This window comes from Amblyraja radiata, chromosome 7 (genome assembly GCF_010909765.2).
Source record: "Amblyraja radiata isolate CabotCenter1 chromosome 7, sAmbRad1.1.pri, whole genome shotgun sequence".
NCBI lineage: Eukaryota > Metazoa > Chordata > Chondrichthyes > Rajiformes > Rajidae > Amblyraja > Amblyraja radiata.
In genome coordinates, this window is record NC_045962.1 from 291,539 (window position 1) to 313,423 (window position 21,885).

General features: G+C 39.5%; 1 protein-coding gene across 2 annotated transcripts in view; it reads left to right on the top strand.

Moving 5' to 3' along the window:
* The window catches only part of maip1 (matrix AAA peptidase interacting protein 1), a 29,760-nt gene extending 8,103 nt beyond the window's left edge, over positions 1 to 21,657 (top strand). Inside the window, exons 3-6 of one of the 2 annotated variants that reach the window (XM_033023534.1) lie at positions 1,265 to 1,391; positions 3,119 to 3,269; positions 13,131 to 13,228; positions 20,734 to 21,657. In XM_033023534.1, coding sequence (XP_032879425.1) covers positions 1,265 to 1,391; positions 3,119 to 3,269; positions 13,131 to 13,209 — 357 coding nt within the window. In that variant the 3' untranslated portion in view covers positions 13,210 to 13,228; positions 20,734 to 21,657. The remainder of the gene's footprint in view (positions 1 to 1,264; positions 1,392 to 3,118; positions 3,270 to 13,130; positions 13,229 to 20,733) is intronic. The other variant, XM_033023535.1, reaches the window with a different exon arrangement.
* The last annotated feature ends 228 nt before the right edge of the window (positions 21,658 to 21,885 follow it).

Here is a 21,885-nt window from a genome sequence, read left to right on the forward strand (position 1 = left end):
GCTATTGCTGTTTGACTTTCAGCGACTAGCGGAGCTACGCAAGAGTCGGTGCTGGGAAAGCTACTCTTCACGTTTTATATTAATGATTTGGATATGGGAATTGTAGGTTTGGTGGCCAGGTTTTCAGATGTAAAGAAAGTAGGGACTCTTCAGAACGACTTGGACGGGTTTGGAGAGTGGGCAGAAAAGTGGCAGATGGAATACAGAATAGCAAAGTACGGAGTCATGCATTTTGATGGTAGGATTAATATGGTAGGAATAAAGGCGTAGAATATTTTCTGAATGGGGAGAGAATAAAGGCGTAGACTATTTTCTGAATGGGGAGAGAATTCAGAAATCATAGGTGCAAAAGAACTTGGGAGTGCTGGTGCAGGATTTCTAAAAAGTTAATTTGCTTGTCCAATCAGTGGTTAAGAATGCAAATGCAAATAAAATGCATTTATTTTAAGACGACTAGAACATAAAACAGGGACGTAATGCTGAGGCTTTATAAGGCATTGGTCAGACCGCTTTTGGAGTATTGTGAGCAGTTTTGGGCCTCATCTGAAGAAGGATGTGCTGGCATTGGAGAGGGTCCAGAGGAGGTTTAGAAGAACTATCCCAAGAATGATTGGATTAACATATGAACGTTTGACGGCAGTGGGTCTATACTCGCTAAAGTTTAGAAGGATGAGGAAGGACCTCATTGAAACTTACAAAATAGTGAAATAACTGGATAGAGAACTGGATGTGGAGAGGATGTTTCCACTAGTGGGAAAGTCTAGGACGAGAGGCCGTAGCCTCAGAATAAAAGGAAGTACCTTTAGAAAGTGTGGTAAATCTGTGGAATTCATTCCACAGAAGGATGTGGAAGCCTATTCAATGGATATTTTTAAGGTGGATATTGATAGATTCTTGATTAGTACGGGTGTCAGGGGTTACGACGAGAAGGCAGGAGAATGAGGTTGAGAGGGAAAGGTAGATCAGCCATGATTGAATGGTGGAGTTGATGTGCCGAATGGCCTAATTTAACTCCTACAACCTATGAACTTTAGTATTTGGACAATTACTTTTCAGAACTACTCAGTTATGAATTTTCCGAGGAACAAAATAATTTGTCATTGTTGCAACAGGACAAATCAGTATCTGATTACACTCTGTTCAACATTGCATTTCTTCTTTAAATCAAAAAAGATTAGAGCAGTGACTTTTTTAATATAAACCTGATGATCTATATCTATTGGTATGTATTTTTGTTATCCAAATATAAGTGTTTTCTGTACAGGCATTGGAAGAGCTGGAAGAAAAATGCTCAGCAATGCCAGCTAATCGCAGGCAGGCCATAGCTGCTGATCTGGAAGAAATTATGTATAGCACACCAGGCGATGTTGGAATTTATTATGATAACCAAGGTTTGTTTTATTTATTAAAATGAACCACTGAAACTGTTCTTGGTATTGCACTGAATTCTGTCATCAACTGTTTTATTAGGTTATGATACAATGTTTGCAAGATGTGTTTCCTGAAACACATCTAACTGACTGAATAAAATTCCATTCGTCTTTTTTACTGGATGCAGTAGCTTTCTGGATACAATATCTAGTAAATTCCTTGTTTTAATGATGGTGGCACTCTTTCACAGTCGATTCTTGTTGCTGTTTCTCTTTATTTATCTGACACATTTGTCCCTTACAAAACCACATCTACTACCCACCTCCCTTTCTTCAGAGGTGCGGTACAGTGGTGCAGCTGGTGGAGCTGCCGTGTCCGAGTGGCAGAGACGCGAGTGCTATCTGCATGGTGGTTGCATTTTCTCTCGGTGACCATTTGGATTTCCTCTGCGTGCTCTGTTTATATCCCACATCTTCACAGACATGCAAGCTTGCAGGTTAATTGGCCTTTGTAAATAACCCTGAGTCTGTAAGGTGTGGATGGAAAAGTAGGATAAAATAACACTAGTGTGAAAGGTCGATGGTTGGCATGGCCTCGGTGGGCAGAGGGACCTGTTTCCATGTGTATCTTTCAATTCAATTCAATACAATTTAAAAATACTTTAACCGACTCATCTACCATGTAATCTCTTAGCTAAAACCTTTTTTTCTTACTTGACTTGTACTGTGCATCTCACGATTTTTCTTCCTGTAATATTGTTGTCTTTAATTTTCTGTATTTATGCCTTGCAGGAGAATCTCGTTCTCCTTGTTAAGCAGCACTCCACCAGGCAACTCCACATCGACTAACTTACCCCAGATCTCTTCTTTCAAAGCCATTTCCGATTATCTTTACTGTTTGTGTGCATGTTTTAATATATGCGACCATGGCTTAGATTTATTTGCCAAAGTTTCTCTACGTTCTTTAAACCCCTCCATATTACTAACATTTGAGAGAAACTCCCCTTGCTCCAGGGTATCCTAGGCCACACCATTTCAATGTCCTTTCTTCTGCCTGTGTTGACATCATTGTTGCATTGGCTTTGTTGAAACAACTTAATGTTCTTTTTGTTTCTCTGTCCTCATTTCCAACTGCCCTTTAATGCCCCTAACCTTCCCCGGGAACAGTTGGACTTGCCAAAACTGAAGGAGCACTTGCCATTAGGAATGCTGTAATATCTTTTTATGTGTAATATCTGTAAAACTAAACTAGTTTTAGTTTATTATGGTCATGTTAATCAAAAAAATGAACAATAAATTGGTACAATTAACCTCTTGAAGGCAGTCTCAAAGCCCCAGAAAATTGAAGAACCTCTGTTGAACTATTGTAGCAGAAACCAAACATGCTTGCTGTCTGTTCATTGTAAAACAATTATGTAAAGGGGAAAATCATCCTTGATGCTAGTCCTTGGTTACTGTAGCACCAGTGTGAGAAATAAAAATAGAATGAGATGCTGCCTGATCTGCTTAGTTCCTCTAGTAGCTCTCCTTTTTTTTTTGCTGGGGATGTGAAATGTTGGAATTATATTGATTTTATGATTTTGCTCCACTACTGTTTGATAGTTTAACTTTTGAGAGATTAACTTTTCAACACATTTTGTAAACTTCAATGGCAACACCAATTTCTCTGAAGTAGAATATTGGACTACAGATACGTGTTATTCGTTATGGTAGAAGGTACTGCCATTGAATATTTGTCATTTCAACAGGTAGAAAATTTGTCAGTATCATAATGCGTTACTGGTACCTGACTGATGTTGACCTTCCTGATGAGACACCCGAGGGAACTAAAGTATTTCAAGTAGTATTTGGTGATGAAAGCAACAAAGACAGCAAACGCCTTCTCACGGCAAATTATGAGTAAGATTTATTTTTGCTCTATTTTATCTGACTTATTTAGTTGGGAATCATGTTGTGTTTTATGCTCCATGTACTAAGTGAATGTGTGGTAAAGCTCTGAAGTTAACAGTATACTATATTTAGTTTAGTTTAGAGATAACGTGCAGAAACAGGCCCTTCGGCCCACCGAGCACACCGACCAGTGATCCCCGTTCACTCGCACTATACTACACACTAGGGACAGTTTACAATTTTACTGAAGCCAATTAACCTGCAAACCTACCGTCTTTGGAAAGTGGGAGGAAACCGAGAACCCAGAGGAATTCCACGCGGTCACGGGGAGAACGTAAAAACTCTGTACAGACAGCACCCAGGATCGAACCCGGGTCTCTGATGCTGTGAGGCCACCATGCAGCTGTGCTACATTTCACGGGAAGAACAGGCTGATTTTTTTTGATGTTATACAGCTTCTTAGTTTTGCTGACTCACTGTTTCAGAACACGAGTAATGAAGTTGAACAATACAGTAAACTTTCTCCTTATAATAGATTTCAACCTACCTACTGACCTACCAATGGCTGCCCATGCCGCCCCGGTTCGTTCCGCCTTCCCGGTCACTCACAATGCCGGCTGCCCCAGTGCCGCTCTACCTAGCCACTCGCAGCCCAGACTGCTCCCACATCGCCGCCGGCTCACGCCGCTTCCAGGCCGGACCTTCTGCCGCCACCACCGGCCCACACAGCTTCCTCTAGGCCGCACCACCAACCCGCGAACCGCGGCTATTGACTCCGTCAGTCCTCGCCTCTCCACTGGCCATCAGCTCACCTGGATTCCAGACCCAGACCCAGACCGAGTGTCTCAAGAGTCTCGATCAGAAACTTCACCTATTCATGTTCTCCAAAGATACTGCCTGATCTGTTGAGTTACTCTAGTACTTTGTGTCCTTTTGTATATAAACCAGCAACTGCAGTTGTTTGTTTCTACTACATACACAATGATAATACCATACTTGCTTATAGCAGACAATGACAAACACCACCCCCCCCCCCCCCCATGGTTATACAATCATCATAACAAGGATTTATTCTACCACACCATGTGGCACATTTAATTTAATTGGCTGAACGAGAAGTTTAAATAACAGAAACTGAAAATTTGGAAGCGCGCCAACTTTACATAAGTGGACGACGAATTGCAGCTGGTTTTGTGATTCCATTTCAGTAAAACGGTTTTAAGGGTGACCAACATAAAACAGTAAAATAAATAACATATAGCAGGATATCATAGTTTATTTGTTGCAATTAAACCTCGAAGAGTACCTGATAATGCATTAAATATCAAGGTAGATAATAGACCAGTTGGACAGGTTGGTGAACAAGAGACAGGTGGAATTCAACAAATATGAAATATGAAATGAAGCATTTTGTTAGGAAGAGTGAGAAATGTTAATACAGGCTATATAGTACAATATTACATAGAAACAAAGAAAATAGGTGCAGGAGGAGGTCATTCGGCCCTTCGAGCCAGCTCCACCATTCAATGTGATCATGGATTTTAAAAAAAAAAAAATTTTTAATTTTATTTTTATTAGAAGTACAGTAAATTACAGTAATACACATCACATATATCTTATTACATTTTGTTGTACCACTTCGTTTTTCGAGCTTTAAAAAAGGTAGAAATAAAAGAAGTAAGGAAAGTGAGCAAGAATCGTGAAGGTGCAGGAAAGTGTTGGGAGAAGAAAGCCCCTTAGGGAAGAAGTTAGAGAAGGAAGTAAAAGGAAATAAGACCCTAGAAAGAAAAGAAAAAAAAGGAAAAACAATCACTCTATTGTAACAAAACTCCGCAAAAAAGGATATACCAACCGTGTTTTAAAAAAATATATATTTTATACCCCCCGTTACCAGATCCTGGTACCATTTATATTTTAAATTACTATTGCACCTTATGCTTGTAATAGTTCCGTAAATGCAGACCACGTCTTTTGGAAGTGGCCTGCTTTGCCTGCTAGGAGGAGTCTCATCTCTTCCAAGTGTAGTGTTTCGAACATGTTTGAAATCCACATTTTTATTGTTGGTATTGGAGCATTTTTCCAAAATTTGAGTATAAGCTTTTTTCCCATTATTAGCCCATTAAGTAAGTTCTTTTGAAACACATTTAATTCGGGGTTACCTTTCCGATATTCCAAAAATGATCCATTCTGCATTTGGTACAAGTTTTATTTTAAATAATTTTGTGAAGATTTCAAATATTTTGTTCCAGAATTTTTGAATTTTTATACAGAAAACAAAAGAGTGCACTATGGTAGCTTCTTGTGACTGACATTTATCACAAATGGGTGAGACATTGGGGAAAAGTTTAATTATTTTAGTTTTTGAATAATATAGTCTATGTTAGAAAAGCTAAAAGAAGATATGAGGTTGCTTTGGCAAGTAAGGTAAAAGTAAATCCGAAGGGTTTCTACCGCTATATTAATAGCAAAAGGATAACGAGGGATAAAATTGGTCCATTAGAGAGTCAGAGTGGCCATCTATCTGCAGAGCCAAAAGAGATGGGGAGATATTGAACAGTTTCTTTTAAACGGTATTCACCAAGGAGAAGGATATTGAATTATGTGAGGTAAGGGAAACAAGTAGAGTAGCTATGGAAACTATGAGGATCAAAGAAGAGGAAGTACTGACACTTTTGAGAAATATAAAAGTGGATAAGTCTCCAGGTCCGGACAGGATATTCCCTAGGACATTGAGGGAAGTTAGTGTAGAAATAGCAGGGGCTATGGCAGAAATATTTCAAATGTCATTAGAAACGGGAATAGTGCCGGAGGATTGGCGTACTGCGCATGTTGTTCCATTGTTTAAAAAGGGGTCTAAGAGTAAACCTAGCAATTATAGACCTATTAGTTTGACGTCAGTGGTGGGCAAATTAATGGAAAGAATACTTAGAGATAATATATATAAGCATCTGGATAAACAGGGTCTGATTAGGAACAGTCAACATGGATTTGTGCCTGGAAGGTCATGTTTAACTAATCTTCTTGAATTTTTTGAAGATGTTACTCGGGAAATTGATGAGGGTAAAGCAGTGGATGTTGTGTATATGGACTTCAGTAAGGCCTTTGACAAGGTTCCTCATGGAAGGTTGGTTAAGAAGGTTCAATGGTTGGGTATTAATGGTGGAGTAGCAAGATGGATTCAACAGTGGCTGAATGGGAGATGCCAGAGAGTAATGGTGGATGGTTGTTTGTCAGGTTGGAGGCCAGTGACGAGTGGGGTGCCACAGGGATCTGTGTTGGGTCCACTGTTGTTTGTCATGTACATCAATGATCTGGACGATGGTGTGGTAAATTGGATTAGTAAGTATGCAGATGATACTAAGATAGGTGGGGTTGCGGGTAATGAAGTAGAGTTTCAAAGTCTACAGAGAGATTTATGCCAGTTGGAAGAGTGGGCTGAAAGATGGCAGATGGAGTTTAATGCTGATAAGTGTGAGGTGCTACATCTTGGCAGGACAAATCAAAATAGGACGTACATGGTAAATGGTAGGGAATTGAAGAATGTAGGTGAACAGAGGGATCTGGGAATAACTGTGCACAGTTCCCTGAAAGTGGAATCTCATGTAGATAGGGTGGTAAAGAAAGCTTTTGGTGTGCTGGCCTTTATAAATCAGAGCATTGAGTATAGAAGTTGGGATGTAATGTTAAAATTGTACAAGGCATTGGTGAGGCCAATTCTGGAGTATGGTGTACAATTTTGGTCGCCTAATTATAGGAAGGATGTCAACAAAATAGAGAGAGTACAGAGGAGATTTACTAGAATGTTGCCTGGGTTTCAGCAACTAAGTTACAGAGAAAGGTTGAACAAGTTAGGGCTTTATTCTTTGGAGCGCAGAAGGTTAAGGGGGGACTTGATAGAGGTTTTTAAAATGATGAGAGGGATAGACAGAGTTGACGTGGAAAAGCTTTTCCCACTGAGAGTAGGGAAGATTCAAACAAGGGGACATGACTTGAGAATTAAGGGACTGAAGTTTAGGGGTAACATGAGGGGGAACTTCTTTACTCAGAGAGTGGTAGCTGTGTGGAATGAGCTTCCAGTGAAGGTGGTGGAGGCAGGTTCGTTTTTATCATTTAAAAATAAATTGGATAGTTATATGGATGGGAAAGGAATGGAGGGTTATGGTCTGAGCGCAGGTATATGGGACTAGGGGAGATTATGTGTTCGGCACGGACTAGAAGGGTCGAGATGGCCTGTTTCCGTGCTGTAATTGTTATATGGTTATATGGTAATGTTTTATATTGAATTAGAGTATGTCGTACGTTAATCGAGCATTTATGCACATATAGTAAGTGTTTATCCCAGCTCTCTTGAAATTTTTATAGCTAGTTCTTGTTCCCAGTCTCTTCTAATACCATCGGTTGCAGGTATTTCTATATTTAAAATAATGTTGTATAAGTATGATATTAGATTTGCTGATTCAGCCTTTGTCTTCATGGCTTCATCCAATAAGTCTGGGGGCATGTGATGATAGTCTTTTGTGTGTTTTTTCAGATAGTCACGGATTTGAAGATATTTAAAATATTGATTATTTTTCAAATTGTATTTCAGTTGTAATTGTTGAAATGATAATAATTTTCCTAATTCATACAAGTCTCCGAGCGTTTTGATTCCCATTCTTTCCCATTGTGTAAATGATTTATCTATAATTGAGGGTTTAAACGACGGGTTATTGACTATTGGCATTAAAAGAGATAGATTTCTTAATTTTAGATTCTGTTTTATTTGTTTCCAAGTTCTAATTGTGCTATGTATCATTGGATTTTTATTATAATTTTTGTTATTCAGATTCATTGGTGAGAGGAGAGTCGCTCCTGTATTACACGGAGAGCAGTCCTCTCTCTCCATTACAATCCAGTCCACCTGCTGGGCAGAGTTGTCCAGCAGGTGAATCATATTTTTAATATTTACTGCCCAATTATAGTACATAAAGTTAGGGAGCGCTAGACCACCCATCTCTTTTGGTTTACTAAGGTGTGCTCTTTGTATTCTGTGGGATTTGTAATCCCATATCAAATTTGTGATGTCTGAGTAGTTTTTTGAAAAACTTTTTTGGAAGATATATTGGAATTGATTGAAATAAATGTAGGATTTGTGGTAAAAAAGATCATTTTTATAGCATTTATTCGACCTATAAAGGACATCGGGAGCGTTTTCCAGAATTTGATTAGATTATTTAGTTTCTTAAGTAAGGGGCTATAATTGGCATTAAACATAGCGTGATAATTTCTATTGATTTCAATTCCTAAATATTTAAATTTTTCTGTGGCTATTTTAAAGGGGAATTTCAAGAGATGTGTTGAGCCTTTCGGTTTTATCAACATAATTTCACTTTTGTTCCAGTTTATTCTATATCCTGAGAAAGATCCAAAGTCCTCAATTAGATTTAATATGTTTGGTATACTGATTTGGGGTTTTGTGATATACAGTAATACATCGTCTGCATATAAGGATATTTTGTTATTTGAATATTTTGTATTATAACCATAAATATCCGGGTGTGTTCTAATTTTTTCAGCTAAAGGTTCAATTACCAGAGCAAATAACAGCGGTCATAATGAACATCCTTGTCTATTACCATATAACCATATAACCATATAACAATTACAGCACGGAAACAGGCCATCTCGACCCTTCTAGTCCGTGCCGAACACATAATCTCCCCTAGTCCCATATACCTGCGCTCAGACCATAACCCTCCATTCCTTTCCCATCCATATAACTATCCAATTTATTTTTAAATGATAAAAACGAACCTGCCTCCACCACCTTCACTGGAAGCTCATTCCACACAGCTACCACTCTCTGAGTAAAGAAGTTCCCCCTCATGTTACCCCTAAACTTCAGTCCCTTAATTCTCAAGTCATTGTCCCTTGTTAATTGGAATTTCGTAGATAGTATATTATTAGTTAATATTCTAGCCGTGGGTTTGTTATATAATAATTTTATCCATGCGATGAAGTTCTCTCCCATTTGAAATGTTTGCAATACTTTAATCATATAATCCCATACTACTTGATCAAACGCTTTTTCTGCGTCCAGTGAAATGATAGATAACTCTTGTTCTTGAGGTTTGTGAGAGTGCATTATGTTAAGCAGACGTCTCAGGTTATTAAATGAATGTCTCTTAGGTATAAATCCCGTTTGGTCCTCATTTATTAATTTACTAACATAATGACTTAGTCTTCTAGCTAGTGTTTTCGCTAATATTTTTTGATCCGTATTTAACAAAGCAATAGCTCTATAGGGTCTCGACCGAAATGTCACCTGTCCCGCTGAGTTACTCCAGCATTGATTATGTGCCTATCTTCTGTGTTAACCAGCATTTGCAGTTCCTTACACAACAGGAACAAAGACAGGAGAAACTCAGCGATACCTCCATAGATGCTGCTGCATCCGCTGAGTTTCTCCAGCATTTTTGTGTACCTTCGATCTTCCAGCATCTGCAGTTCCTGCAGGAACAAAGACAGGCTTTAATTGAAATTAAATTGTGGTGCAAGAGTAGGCGATACGGCCCTTCGAGCCAGCACCACCATTCAATGTGATCATGGCTGATCATCCACAATCAGTACACCGTTCCTGCCTTCTCCCAATATCACCTGACTCCGCTATCTTTATGAGCCCTATCTAGCTCTCTCTTGAAAGTATCAAGAGAACCGGCCTCTACCCCTCTCTGAGGCAGAAAATTCCACAGACTCACAACTGTCTGTTGAAAAAGTGTTTAATCTCTGTTCTAAATGGCTTACCCCTTATTCTTCAACTGTGGCCCCTGGTTTTGGAATCCCCCAACATCGGGAACATGTTTCCTGCCTCTAGCGTGGTCAAACCCTTAATAATCCTTAATAATCCTATATGTTTCAATAAGATCCCCTCTCATTCTTCTAAATTCCAGAGTATACAAGCCCAATCGCTCCATTCTCTCAGCATATGACAGTCCCGCCATCCCGGGAATTAACCTAGTGAACCTACGCTGTACTCCCTCAATTGCAAGAATGTCTTTCCTCAAATTTGGAGACCAAAACTGCACACAACACTCCAGGTGTGGTCTCACTAGGGCCCTGTACAACTGCAGAAGGACCTCTTTGCTCCTTTTCTTAACTCCTCTTGTTATGAAGGCCAACATGCCATTCGATTTCTTCACTGCCTGCTGTACCTGCATGCTTACTTTCAGTGACTGGTGCACAAGAGCACCCAGGTCTCATTGCAATTCCCTTTTTCCCAATCTGACAGGATTGAGATAATAATCTGCCTCCTTGTTCTTGCCGCCAAATAACCTCACATTTATCCACATTAAACGGCATCTGTCATGCATCTGCCCACTCACCCAACCTGTCCAAGTCGCCCTATATTCTCATAGCATCCTCCTCATAGTTCCAGCTTTGGGTCATCTGTAAATTTGGAAAATAAGGAAAAAAATATGTGGGAGGAACAGGGAGGAACAGGGAAGTGAGATTGTCAGTCAGTCTACATGTAATGGACTGAATGGAGATGAAGTCCCAGGGGAAGCTGGCTAGGAATATAAAGAAGGACAGTAAAAGCTTATTTAGATATGTTAAGGGAAAAAGAGTAGCAAAGTCAAATGTGGGTCTGTTGAAGGCAGACACGGTTGAAATTATTATGGGTAACAAGGAAATGGCAGAAGAGTTGAACAGGTACTTCGGATTTGTCTTTACTAAGGAAGACACAAACAATCTCCCAGATGTACTGGAGGACAGAGGATCTAAGGGGGTAGAGGAACTGAAAGAAATGTTCATTAGGGGAGAAATAGTATTGGGTAGGCTAATGGGACTGAAGGATGATAAATCCCCTGGACTTGATGGTCTGCATCCCAGGGTCCTCAGAGAGGTGCCTCTAGAAATAGTGGATGCATTGGTGATCATTTTCCAATGTTCATTAGATTCAGGATCAGTTCCTGTGGATTGGAGGATAGCTAATGTTTTTCAAGAAAGGAGCGAGAGTGAAAACGGGGAATGGCGGACCAGTTAGCCTGACCACGGTGGTGGGAAAGATGCTGGAGTCAAATATTAAAGAGGTAATAATGGGGCATTTGGATAGCAGTAAAAGGATTAGCCCAAGTCAACATGGATTTATGAAAGGGAAATCATACTTGACTCACTGGCATTTTTTGAATTTGTGACAAGTAAAATGGATGAAGGGGAGCCAGTGGATGGATATTTTTAAATTAATGGAATAATTCTATTTAAAATATGACCATAGGATATTATTGTTCCATTGCTTCCCATTGGATTTGCAGGATTTATCATTGAAATTAGTTTTGTAAAATTCAAACTTGTTATTAGCTAATTACTGTAATTGTTATAAATGATGGAGAGCGTGTATTCTCAGCTAAATGTCCCCCTCCATTGCTGTATGACCCCTTGATTACGTTTGTGTGCTGGTTGTCCCAATCTTATTGTGTTCTAATGGGAATCATGTTTCCCTGTATCTGGGTCCAAGCTGCAAGTCTGCTCATGATTTATAGTATTCACTAAACATGGTGGCAAATAATTGATGTGTACATTGATAACTGATGTGTCTCAGGGGTACATAGGAAGTATTTATGTCAGAGAGTGATATAATATGTGCTTACTTTGGCACCTTTTAATCCAGTAAATATGTTACTGGTTATGAAAAGGAAGGAGTGTCATCGCGATAAGAGTGTTGGTATGATGATTCCTTGAAAAGTATTAAAACATTACAAAAGATCGCAAGCCCCCCCCCCCCCCCCCCTCTCACCTGTTCCCACGTCACTTGCTAAGGTATGTCCTGCCCCTCCTCTCTTCCAGCTTTCTCTCCCCCCCCCTCACCCTAACATCACAATCAGTCTGAAGAAGGGTGCCGACCCAAAACGTCACCTATCCATGTTCTCCAATGCTGCCTGACCCACTGAGTGACTCCTGCACTTTGTGTCTTTTTTGGGTCTAATAGTTTAATTCAGGATATCTTTTAATCTTTGTTATTTTGTCCATTTTCCTGTGTAGTCAGTCTATCTAAATATTATTTGGTAATGTATGAGAGCTGAGCAATTCAAACCATTGATGCAAGTGAAAAATAAATATAGTGCCTTTCCACGACTTAAGCCACCATGAAGTACTTAGCCAGCAAAGTACTTTTGAAGTATTCCTTGAGTGAGAGATAATGTAAGTAAGAAGTTCGAAAGTAGTGTAAATAGAAAATATGCAAGAAAACTTCATTTACCAACTGTATTGCCCAGATTGGCAATGAGCATGATGGATACAGCTCACCCCCTCCATAACACACTGGTCAACCTGAGGAGCACCTTCAGCAACAGACTGGTTCCACCAAGATGCAGCACAGAACGCCACAGGAGATCCCTTTTCCCTGTGGCTATCAAACTGTACAACTCGTCCCCCTCCTGTCATAGGGTAGACTGACCACTTCCTCCCCCTCCTCCAATGCCAGACTTTGCACATCCTCAATTCTGGACTTTCCACTCGCCACTTTAATTTCATGTTTCATGTATCTTGTTGTGTTTTATGACTGTTGGAAGACCAATTTCCCTCCTGGGATAAATATTCTATCGCATCGTATCCATCATAGGCTCTCAGAAACTAGTTAATTTGTTCAATCGTGGCCAAATAGGATTAGCGTAGACAGGCAATAGATCGACGTGGGATTTGTGGGCTAAAGGGCACATTCCTGTACTCTATAACAAGGTCATTTTTCCAAATTCAATTTGAACAGCATAGAAAATTTACTACACAATTGCAAATTTAATATTTCCAATTTATTCTTAATGGTATTTGGGAACAGTCGTGTGTTCTTGTATGTTCTTGAATCTAACCATTCTTTCATTCTTCACTAAACTCTAGATTTCGACGAGAATTTACACCAGGTGTAGAACCTGACTGGACCATTACAAGGATACAGCATTTTAAACTATTGGAATAATTCTCCTGGAAATCTTATTGTAAGGATGTCCTTCTGTGTTTCACAAACAATAATACATATTTACTTGATTGAATTCCTTTTCATTGGAGGTTGTACTATTTAAATGTAACATTAAAATATATAGTCGTTGAACTTCAATTAATGGCATCGTCTGTGAACATTTGAGAATTTTGCCACCATGAAGTTAGAAAACTTCTATTACTTCTACTATTTGCAAAGTTGATGGGATTTTGTTTTTCAAATGGTTTTGATTCTCTCAGCAGATAGATTTAATTTATTTAGCATGTGAGTGTAGTTCTATGTTGGCCACAACTTGGGGAAAGGTGCTGCAAAGTTTTAGTAGATGGATAAAACAAAGTGGAATATCATAAGGTGTGCTGTGATGTTGAAGGTATGGGTATGAGGGGAGAACCAGAAAACCTGCAAGAGGAATGGTCTTTACTTTGGATTAATGCAAAATATGCTGTTCAATTCTGAGTGTTTAAAATCTTTAAATTATGTCCTATTAACCTAAAGGTAGTACTGAATTTGTGAGTTAAAGAGATTATGAGATAGTCACAGAATTAGGAAACTGAGCAGCCCATCTTAATTAGTCCATCAAGGAAGGTCTTGAACTTGCCTATTGCCGGCTCCAACATTATTCTTAATTGCTCTGAGTTTATTCCAATGTCTCAAAGTCTTTTTGTGAAAGATCATTGTTCATGTGCTTAGTTTGTGTGTGTGTGTGTGTGTGTGTGTGTGTGTGTGTGTGTGTATTATATATATATATATTATGGAACATTGCCCACAATATATATATATATATATATATATATATATATATATATATATATATATAATGTGTATTGTGTATATATATATATATAGATATATTTATATATAGAGAGAAAGAGAGGACACTAAATGCTGGAGAATCTCAACGGGACAGGCAGCATCTCGGGAGAAAAGGAATGGGTGACGATTCGGGTCGAGACCCTTCTTCAGACCTTCGATTTAAACCAGCATCTGCAGTTCTTTCTTACACATTTATATATATATATATATATTTATATACATTACGTATATTATATGTGTATATATATTGTGTGTAAAAAATAATTTTATGTTAATGATTCATAAATTTGATGAGCTATGGTCAACTAGGCTATGTAGGGGAGAGAGAAGAAAAAGAAAATAATCAGAGAATAAGAGAGGGTGGGTTTCTTAAATGTGTATATTTTAATGCTAGGAGCATTGTAAGAAAAGTGGATGAACTTAGAGCCTGGATTGACACCTGGAAGTATGATGTTGTGGCGATCAGTGAAACATGGTTGCAGGAGGGCTGTGATTGGAAACTAAATATTCCAGGATTTCATTGCTTCAGGTGTGATAGAATTGGAGGGGCAAGAGGTGGAGGTGTTGCATTGCTTATCAGGGAAGATATTACAGCAGTGCTTTGGCAGGATAGATTAGAGGGCTCGTCCAGGGAGGCTATTTGGGTGGAACTGAGAAATGGGAAAGGGGTAGCAACACTTATAGGGGTGTATTATAGACCGCCAAATGGGGAGCGAGAATTGGAAGAGCAAATATGTAAGGAGATTGCAGATATTAGTAGTAAGCACAAGGTAGTGATTGTGGGAGATTTAAATTTTCCACACATAGACTGGGAAACACATTCTGTAAATGGGCTGGATGGGTTGGAGTTTGTAAAATGTGTGCAGGATAGTTTTTTGCAACAATACATAGAAGTACCTACTAGAGAAGGGGCGGTACTGGACCTCCTGTTAGGAAATGAGATGGGTCAGGTGGCAGAGGTATGCGTTGGGGAACAGTTCGGGTCCAGTGATCACAATACCATTAGTTTCAATATAATTATGGAGAGGGACAAAACTGGACCTAGGGTTGAGATTTTTGATTGGAGAAAGGCTAACTTTGAGGAGATGCGAAAGGATTTAAAAGGAGTAAATTGGGACAGTTTGTTTTATGGGAAAGATGTGGAAGAGAAATGGAGTACATTTAAAGGTGACATTTTAAGAGTACAGAATCTTTATGTCCCTGTTCGGTTGAAAGGAAATCGTAAAAATTGGAAAGAGCCATGGTTTTCAAGGGAAATTGGACACTTGGTTCGGAAAAAGAGGGAGATCTACAATAGTTATAGGCAGCATGGAGTAAATGAGGTGCTTGAGGAGTATAAAGAATGTAAAAAGAATCTTAAGAAAGAAATTAGAAAAGCTAAAAGAAGATATGAGGTTGCTTTGGCAAGTAAGGTAAAAGTAAATCCGAAGGGTGTCTACCACTATATTAATAGCAAAAGGATAACGAGGGATAAAATTGGTCCATTAGAGAGTCAGAGTGGCCAACTATCTGCAGAGCCAAAAGAGATGGGGGAGATATTGAACAGTTTCTTTTCTTCGGTATTCACCAAGGAGAAGGATATTGAATTATGTGAGGTAAGGGAAACAAGTAGAGTAGCTATGGAAACTATGAGGATCAAAGAAGAGGAAGTACTGACACTTTTGAGAAATATAAAAGTGGATAAGTCTCCAGGTCCGGACAGGATATTCCCTCGGACATTGAGGGAAGTTAGTGTAGAAATAGCAGGGGCTATGGCAGAAATATTTCAAATGTCATTAGAAACGGGAATAGTGCCGGAGGATTGGCGTACTGCGCATGTTGTTCCATTGTTTAAAAAGGGGTCTAAGAGTAAACCTAGCAATTATAGACCTGTTAGTTTGACGTCAGTGGTGGGCAAATTAATGGAAAGAATACTTAGAGATAATATATATAAGCATCTGGATAAACAGGGTCTGATTAGGAACAGTCAACATGGATTTGTGCCTGGAAGGTCATGTTTAACTAATCTTCTTGAATTTTTTGAAGATGTTACTCGGGAAATTGATGAGGGTAAAGCAGTGGATGTTGTGTATATGGACTTCAGTAAGGCCTTTGACAAGGTTCCTCATGGAAGGTTGGTTAAGAAGGTTCAATGGTTGGGTATTAATGGTGGAGTAGCAAGATGGATTCAACAGTGGCTGAATGGGAGATGCCAGAGAGTAATGGTGGATGGTTGTTTGTCAGGTTGGAGGCCAGTGACGAGTGGGGTGCCACAGGGATCTGTGTTGGGTCCACTGTTGTTTGTCATGTACATCAATGATCTGGACGATGGTGTGGTAAATTGGATTAGTAAGTATGCAGATGATACTAAGATAGGTGGGGTTGCGGGTAATGAAGTAGAGTTTCAAAGTCTACAGAGAGATTTATGCCAGTTGGAAGAGTGGGCTGAAAGATGGCAGATGGAGTTTAATGCTGATAAGTGTGAGGTGCTACATCTTGGCAGGACAAATCAAAATAGGACGTACATGGTAAATGGTAGGGAATTGAAGAATGTAGGTGAACAGAGGGATCTGGGAATAACTGCACAGTTCCATGAAAGTGGAATCTCAAGTAGATAGGGTGGTAAAGAAAGCTTTTGGTGTGCTGGCCTTTATAAATCAGAGCATTGAGTATAGAAGTTGGGATGTAATGTTAAAATTGTACAAGGCATTGGTGAGGCCAATTCTGGAGTATGGTGTACAATTTTGGTCGCCTAATTATAGGAAGGATGTCAACAAAATAGAGAGAGTACAGAGGAGATTTACTAGAATGTTGCCTGGGTTTCAGCAACTAAGTTACAGAGAAAGGTTGAACAAGTTAGGGCTTTATTCTTTGGAGCGCAGAAGGTTAAGGGGGGACTTGATAGAGGTTTTTAAAATGATGAGAGGGATAGACAGAGTTGACGTGGAAAAGCTTTTCCCACTGAGAGTAGGGAAGACTCAAACAAGGGGACATGACTTGAGAATTAAGGGACTGAAGTTTAGGGGTAACATGAGGGGGAACTTCTTTACTCAGAGAGTGGTAGCTGTGTGGAATGAGCTTCCAGTGAAGGTGGTGGAGGCAGGTTCGTTTTTATCATTTAAAAATAAATTGGATAGTTATATGGATGGGAAAGGAATGGAGGGTTATGGTCTGAGCGCAGGTATATGGGACTAGGGGAGATTATGTGTTCGGCACGGACTAGAGGGGTCGAGATGGCCTGTTTCCGTGCTGTAATTGTTATATGGTTATATGGTTATATAGGCAATGTTCCAGAATTAATCTTTCATTGAATTACAAATTTATCTCTTTAAGATCTGTCAAGTCTAAAAGAGCCACTTCCTCACAATGTTGGCAATGATAATCAGTCTTGTGACTCTTCTCTGTACCCCTGACTGAGATTTTTTGAATGTCTCCTTTGTTTATCAAAGTTGGATAGAGTAGCCCAAGGTATGATCTGAATAGAAAACTAAACTATCTGAACAATACCTTTCTCATTTTCATTCCATTAACTTTCTTTCTAATTCAATATTTTATTGGCATTTACGCTGTTGCTCCACATCCATTCCTTATATTTAAATGTAGGACTACAGGAGCCAATGTTCTTTTAAAATTAATAACCTCCAGAGCAAATTACAGCAGAAAAGTAAAAGTATGGGCAAATTAATCAACAGCTTCCAATAATTTGCCTGTAGTTTTCCTCAATTGTGGAGCACCTTGCACTTGTCTGTGCTAAATCACATCTTCTCCGTTGAACTCAGTATCTTAATGGGTGTCCTGGTTTGTTTGAGAATAGCCATTTTCCCCACCAATTTGGATTAATAGTGTAGCTCAGGAATTGTAGTGCCCACCATAATGTTTGGGACAAAGACCCATCATTTATTTATTTGTCTCTGTACTCCACAATTTGAGATTTATAATAGAAAAAAAATCACATGTGGTTAAAGTGCACATTGTCAGATTTTATTAAAGGGTATTTTTTGTTTCACCATGTAGAAATTACAGCTGTGTTTATACATAGTCCCCTCATTTCAGGGGACCATAATGTTTGGGACACTTGGCTTCACAGGCGTTTGTAATTGCTCAGGTGTGTTTAATTGCCTCCTTAATGCAGGTATAAGAGAGCTCTCAGCACCAACTCTTCCATCCAGTCTTTCCATCACCTTTGGAAATGTTTATTGCTGTTTATCAACATGAGGACAAAAGTTGTGCTAATGAAAGTCAAAGACTGAGAAACAAGAATAATACTGTTGGAGACATCAGCCAAACCTTAGGCCAACCAAAATGAACTGTTTAGAACATCATTAAGAAGAAAGAGAGCATTAATCGCAAAGGGATTGGCATGACAAGATGAGCTTACTAATTGCAAAGTGACTGGCAGGCCAAGGAAGATCCCCACAGCTGATGACAGAAGAATTATCTCTATAATAAAGAAAAATCCCCAAACACCTGTCCGACAGATCAGAAACACTCTTCGGGAGTCAGGTGTGGATTTGTCACTGACCACTGTCCGCAGAAGACTTCATGAACAGGAATACAGAGGCTACACTGCAAGATGCAAGCCAGTGGTTAACCGCAAAAATACTGTAGAATGGCCAGGTTACAGTTTGCCAAGAAGAACTTAAAATAGCAACCACAGTTAGAAACATAGAAAATAGGTGCAGGAGAAGGCCATTTGGCCCTTCGGCCAGCACCGCCATTCATTGTGAAAAATGGCTGATCGTCCCCAATCAATAACCTGTGATTGCCCTCTCCCCATATCCCTTGATTCCACTAGCCCCTAGAGCTCTATCTAACTCTCTCTTAAATCCATCCAGTGATTTGGCCTCCACTGCCCTCTGTGGCAGGAAATTCCAGAAATTCACAACTCTGGGTGAAAACGTTTTTTCTCACCTCAGTCTTAAATGGCCTCCCCTTTATTCTAAGACTGTGGCCCCTGGTTCTGGACGCGCCCAACATTAGGAACATTTTTCTTGCACTAGCTTGTCCATTCCTTTTATAATTTTATATGTTTCTATAAGATCCCCCTTATCCTTGTAAACTCCAGTGAATACAAGCCTAGTCTTTTCAATCTTTCCTCATATGACAGTCCCGCCATCCCAGGGATCAATCTCGTGAACCTACGCTGCACTGCCGCAATCACAAGGATGTCCTTCCTCAAATTAGGAGACCAAAACTACACAATACTGCAGATGTGAACTTACCAGAGCCATATACAACTGCAGAAGAACCTCTTTACTCCTATACTGAAATCCTCTTGTTATGAAGGCCAACATTCCATTAGCTTTTTTCACTGCCTGCTGTACCTGCACGCCAACTATCAGTGACTGGTGTACAATGACACCCAGGTCTCTCTGTACCTCCCCCTTACCTAACCTAACCCCATTGAGATAATAATCTGCCCCCTTGTTTTTGCCGCCAAAGTGGATAACCTCACATTTATATATATTATACTGCATCTGCCACGCATCTGCCCACTCACTCAACCTGTCCAGGTCACCCTGCAACCTCCTAACATCCTCTTCACAGTTCACACTGCCACCCAGCTTTGTGTCATCCGCAAACTTGCTAGTGTTGCTCCTAATTCCCTCTTCCAAATCATTACTGTATATGGTAAACAGTTGCGGCCCCAACACCGAGCCTTGCGGCACTCCACTCGCTACTGCCTGCCATTCTGAAAAGGCCCCTTTCACTCCTACTCTTTGCTTCCTGTCTGCCAATCAATTTTCTATCCACGTCAACTGCCTAGCCCCAATACCATGTGTTCTTGGAAAAGGTCTTGTGGACAGATGAGATGAAGATTAACTTATATCAGAGTGATGGCAAGACTAAAGTATGGAGGAGAGAAGGAACTGCCCAAGATCCAAAGCATACCGCCTCATCTGTGAAACACGGTGGTGGGGGTGTTATGGCCCGGGCATGAATGGATGCTGAAGGTACTGGCTCACTTATCTTCATTGATGATACAACTGCTGATGGATGCAGCATAATAAATTCTGAAGTGCATAGACACATCCTATCTGCTCAAGTTCAAACAAATGGCTCAAAACTCATTGGCCGATGGTTCATTCTACACCAAGACAATGATCCCAAACATACTGCTAAAGCAACAAAGGAGTTTTTCAAAGCTAAATAATGGTAAATTCTTGAGTGGCCAAGTCAATCACCCGATCTGAACCCAGTTGAGCATGCCTTTTATATGCCGAAGAGAAAACTGAAGGGGACTAGCCTCCAAAACAAGCATCAGCTAAAGATGGCTGCAATACAGACCTGGCAGAACATCACCAGAGAAGACACCCAGCAACTGGTAATGTCCATGAATCGCAGACTTCAACCAGTCATTGCATGCAAAGGATATGCAACAAAATGCTAAATATGACTACTTTCGTTTACATGACATTGCTGTGTCCCAAACATTATGGTGCCCTGAAATGGGGGAACTAAGTATAAACACTGCTGTAATTTCTACATGGTGAAACCAAAATGTATAAAAATGGCATTTATTAAAATCTGACAATGTGCACTTTAACCACATGTGATTTATTTTATTACAAATCTCAAATTGTGGAGTACAGAGGCAAATAAATAAATGATGGGTCTTCGTCCCAAACATTATGGAGGGCACTGTCTAAACAAATATTCTTGTCATTACATGCTTTGAAAGTCTAACCTCTGCACGTTTTGGTTCCACAGGCAATAACTTATGTAAGATCCTATTTCGACCGATGCAGTTTTTCAACAGGAACCACTGGATGGTAATCTGATGGAAGCCATGTGGTTTTTCTAGCAAATGAAAAATCAGTTATAGCAGGCAAGTGTCAGCAGCTGAATCACTATCTGGAGGTTGCTGGAGTGCACTGCTGTTTTCACAGTATTCTGTGTGCTTACCAGCTGCATAATTGAAGAACGTGTTTTCTTGATACTTTTAATTGATGTCAGATGTTCTGGCGGTTTCAATTGTGCCAGGCTGTCCACGGGTTCTAGTTTAAATGTAACACAAGGACGTGTTTGTGATATGCAGTGCAAACCCGCTAAAGTGCATTCTAATTGCTAAAATTTCCTGATAAATGTTGGCACGTAGTGTGCAGGATATAGACATGCTGAAATGTTTTGAATTAGTATTACGTTTGGCATTGATATTCTAACAGTCAGAAGAAGTAGGCTGATCTGACTAATTTTTGAATTGCGTTCTTCCAGAATCAATTAATTGATTCTTAAATGAGTTCAGCATCATGCCCTTGGCATCGCAATCTAGGTGTTGATCATTCTCCATGAAAAATGCTTCCTAAATATGTCATTCACCATAATAGGCTGCCAACCATTTGCTGGTTGGCAGCCCATTTACTACATTGTGAAATCAGTCAGCTTTGTAATAACTACATGGCCACCAATTCATATTTATTGGCTCGAATGTTCAATTCCTGGTGAGTGTGGCAGCACTAAACATTAACAGGAGCTGAATTACTTTTCTGCAAAAGTTGGGAAGAATTAACAACTCCAGGCTCACATTATTCTGTTCCCTTTTAAGGAAGAAAATATGCATTGAATTTCTATGCACTGCTCTGTTGTATAAACTAAACTTGAATTAAAAGTGTTCCAAACTGGTACTCCAAAATATGGAGCTCATTTGGGTCAATTATTTTATTTTGCTGACTGAACAGGAACAATAAACTAGCAATTTGAAAATAGTGTGAAATATTTTCATCCTCACACCATGCCCTTTTTTTATAATTAATATAGTTGCTGGTGGTGCGATTTGATCCCTTTTTTATTAACTCATTGTATTGTATTTCTTCTAATGGGATTATTATAGTGAGAGATGATAGTAATTCGGCCCTTCGAGCC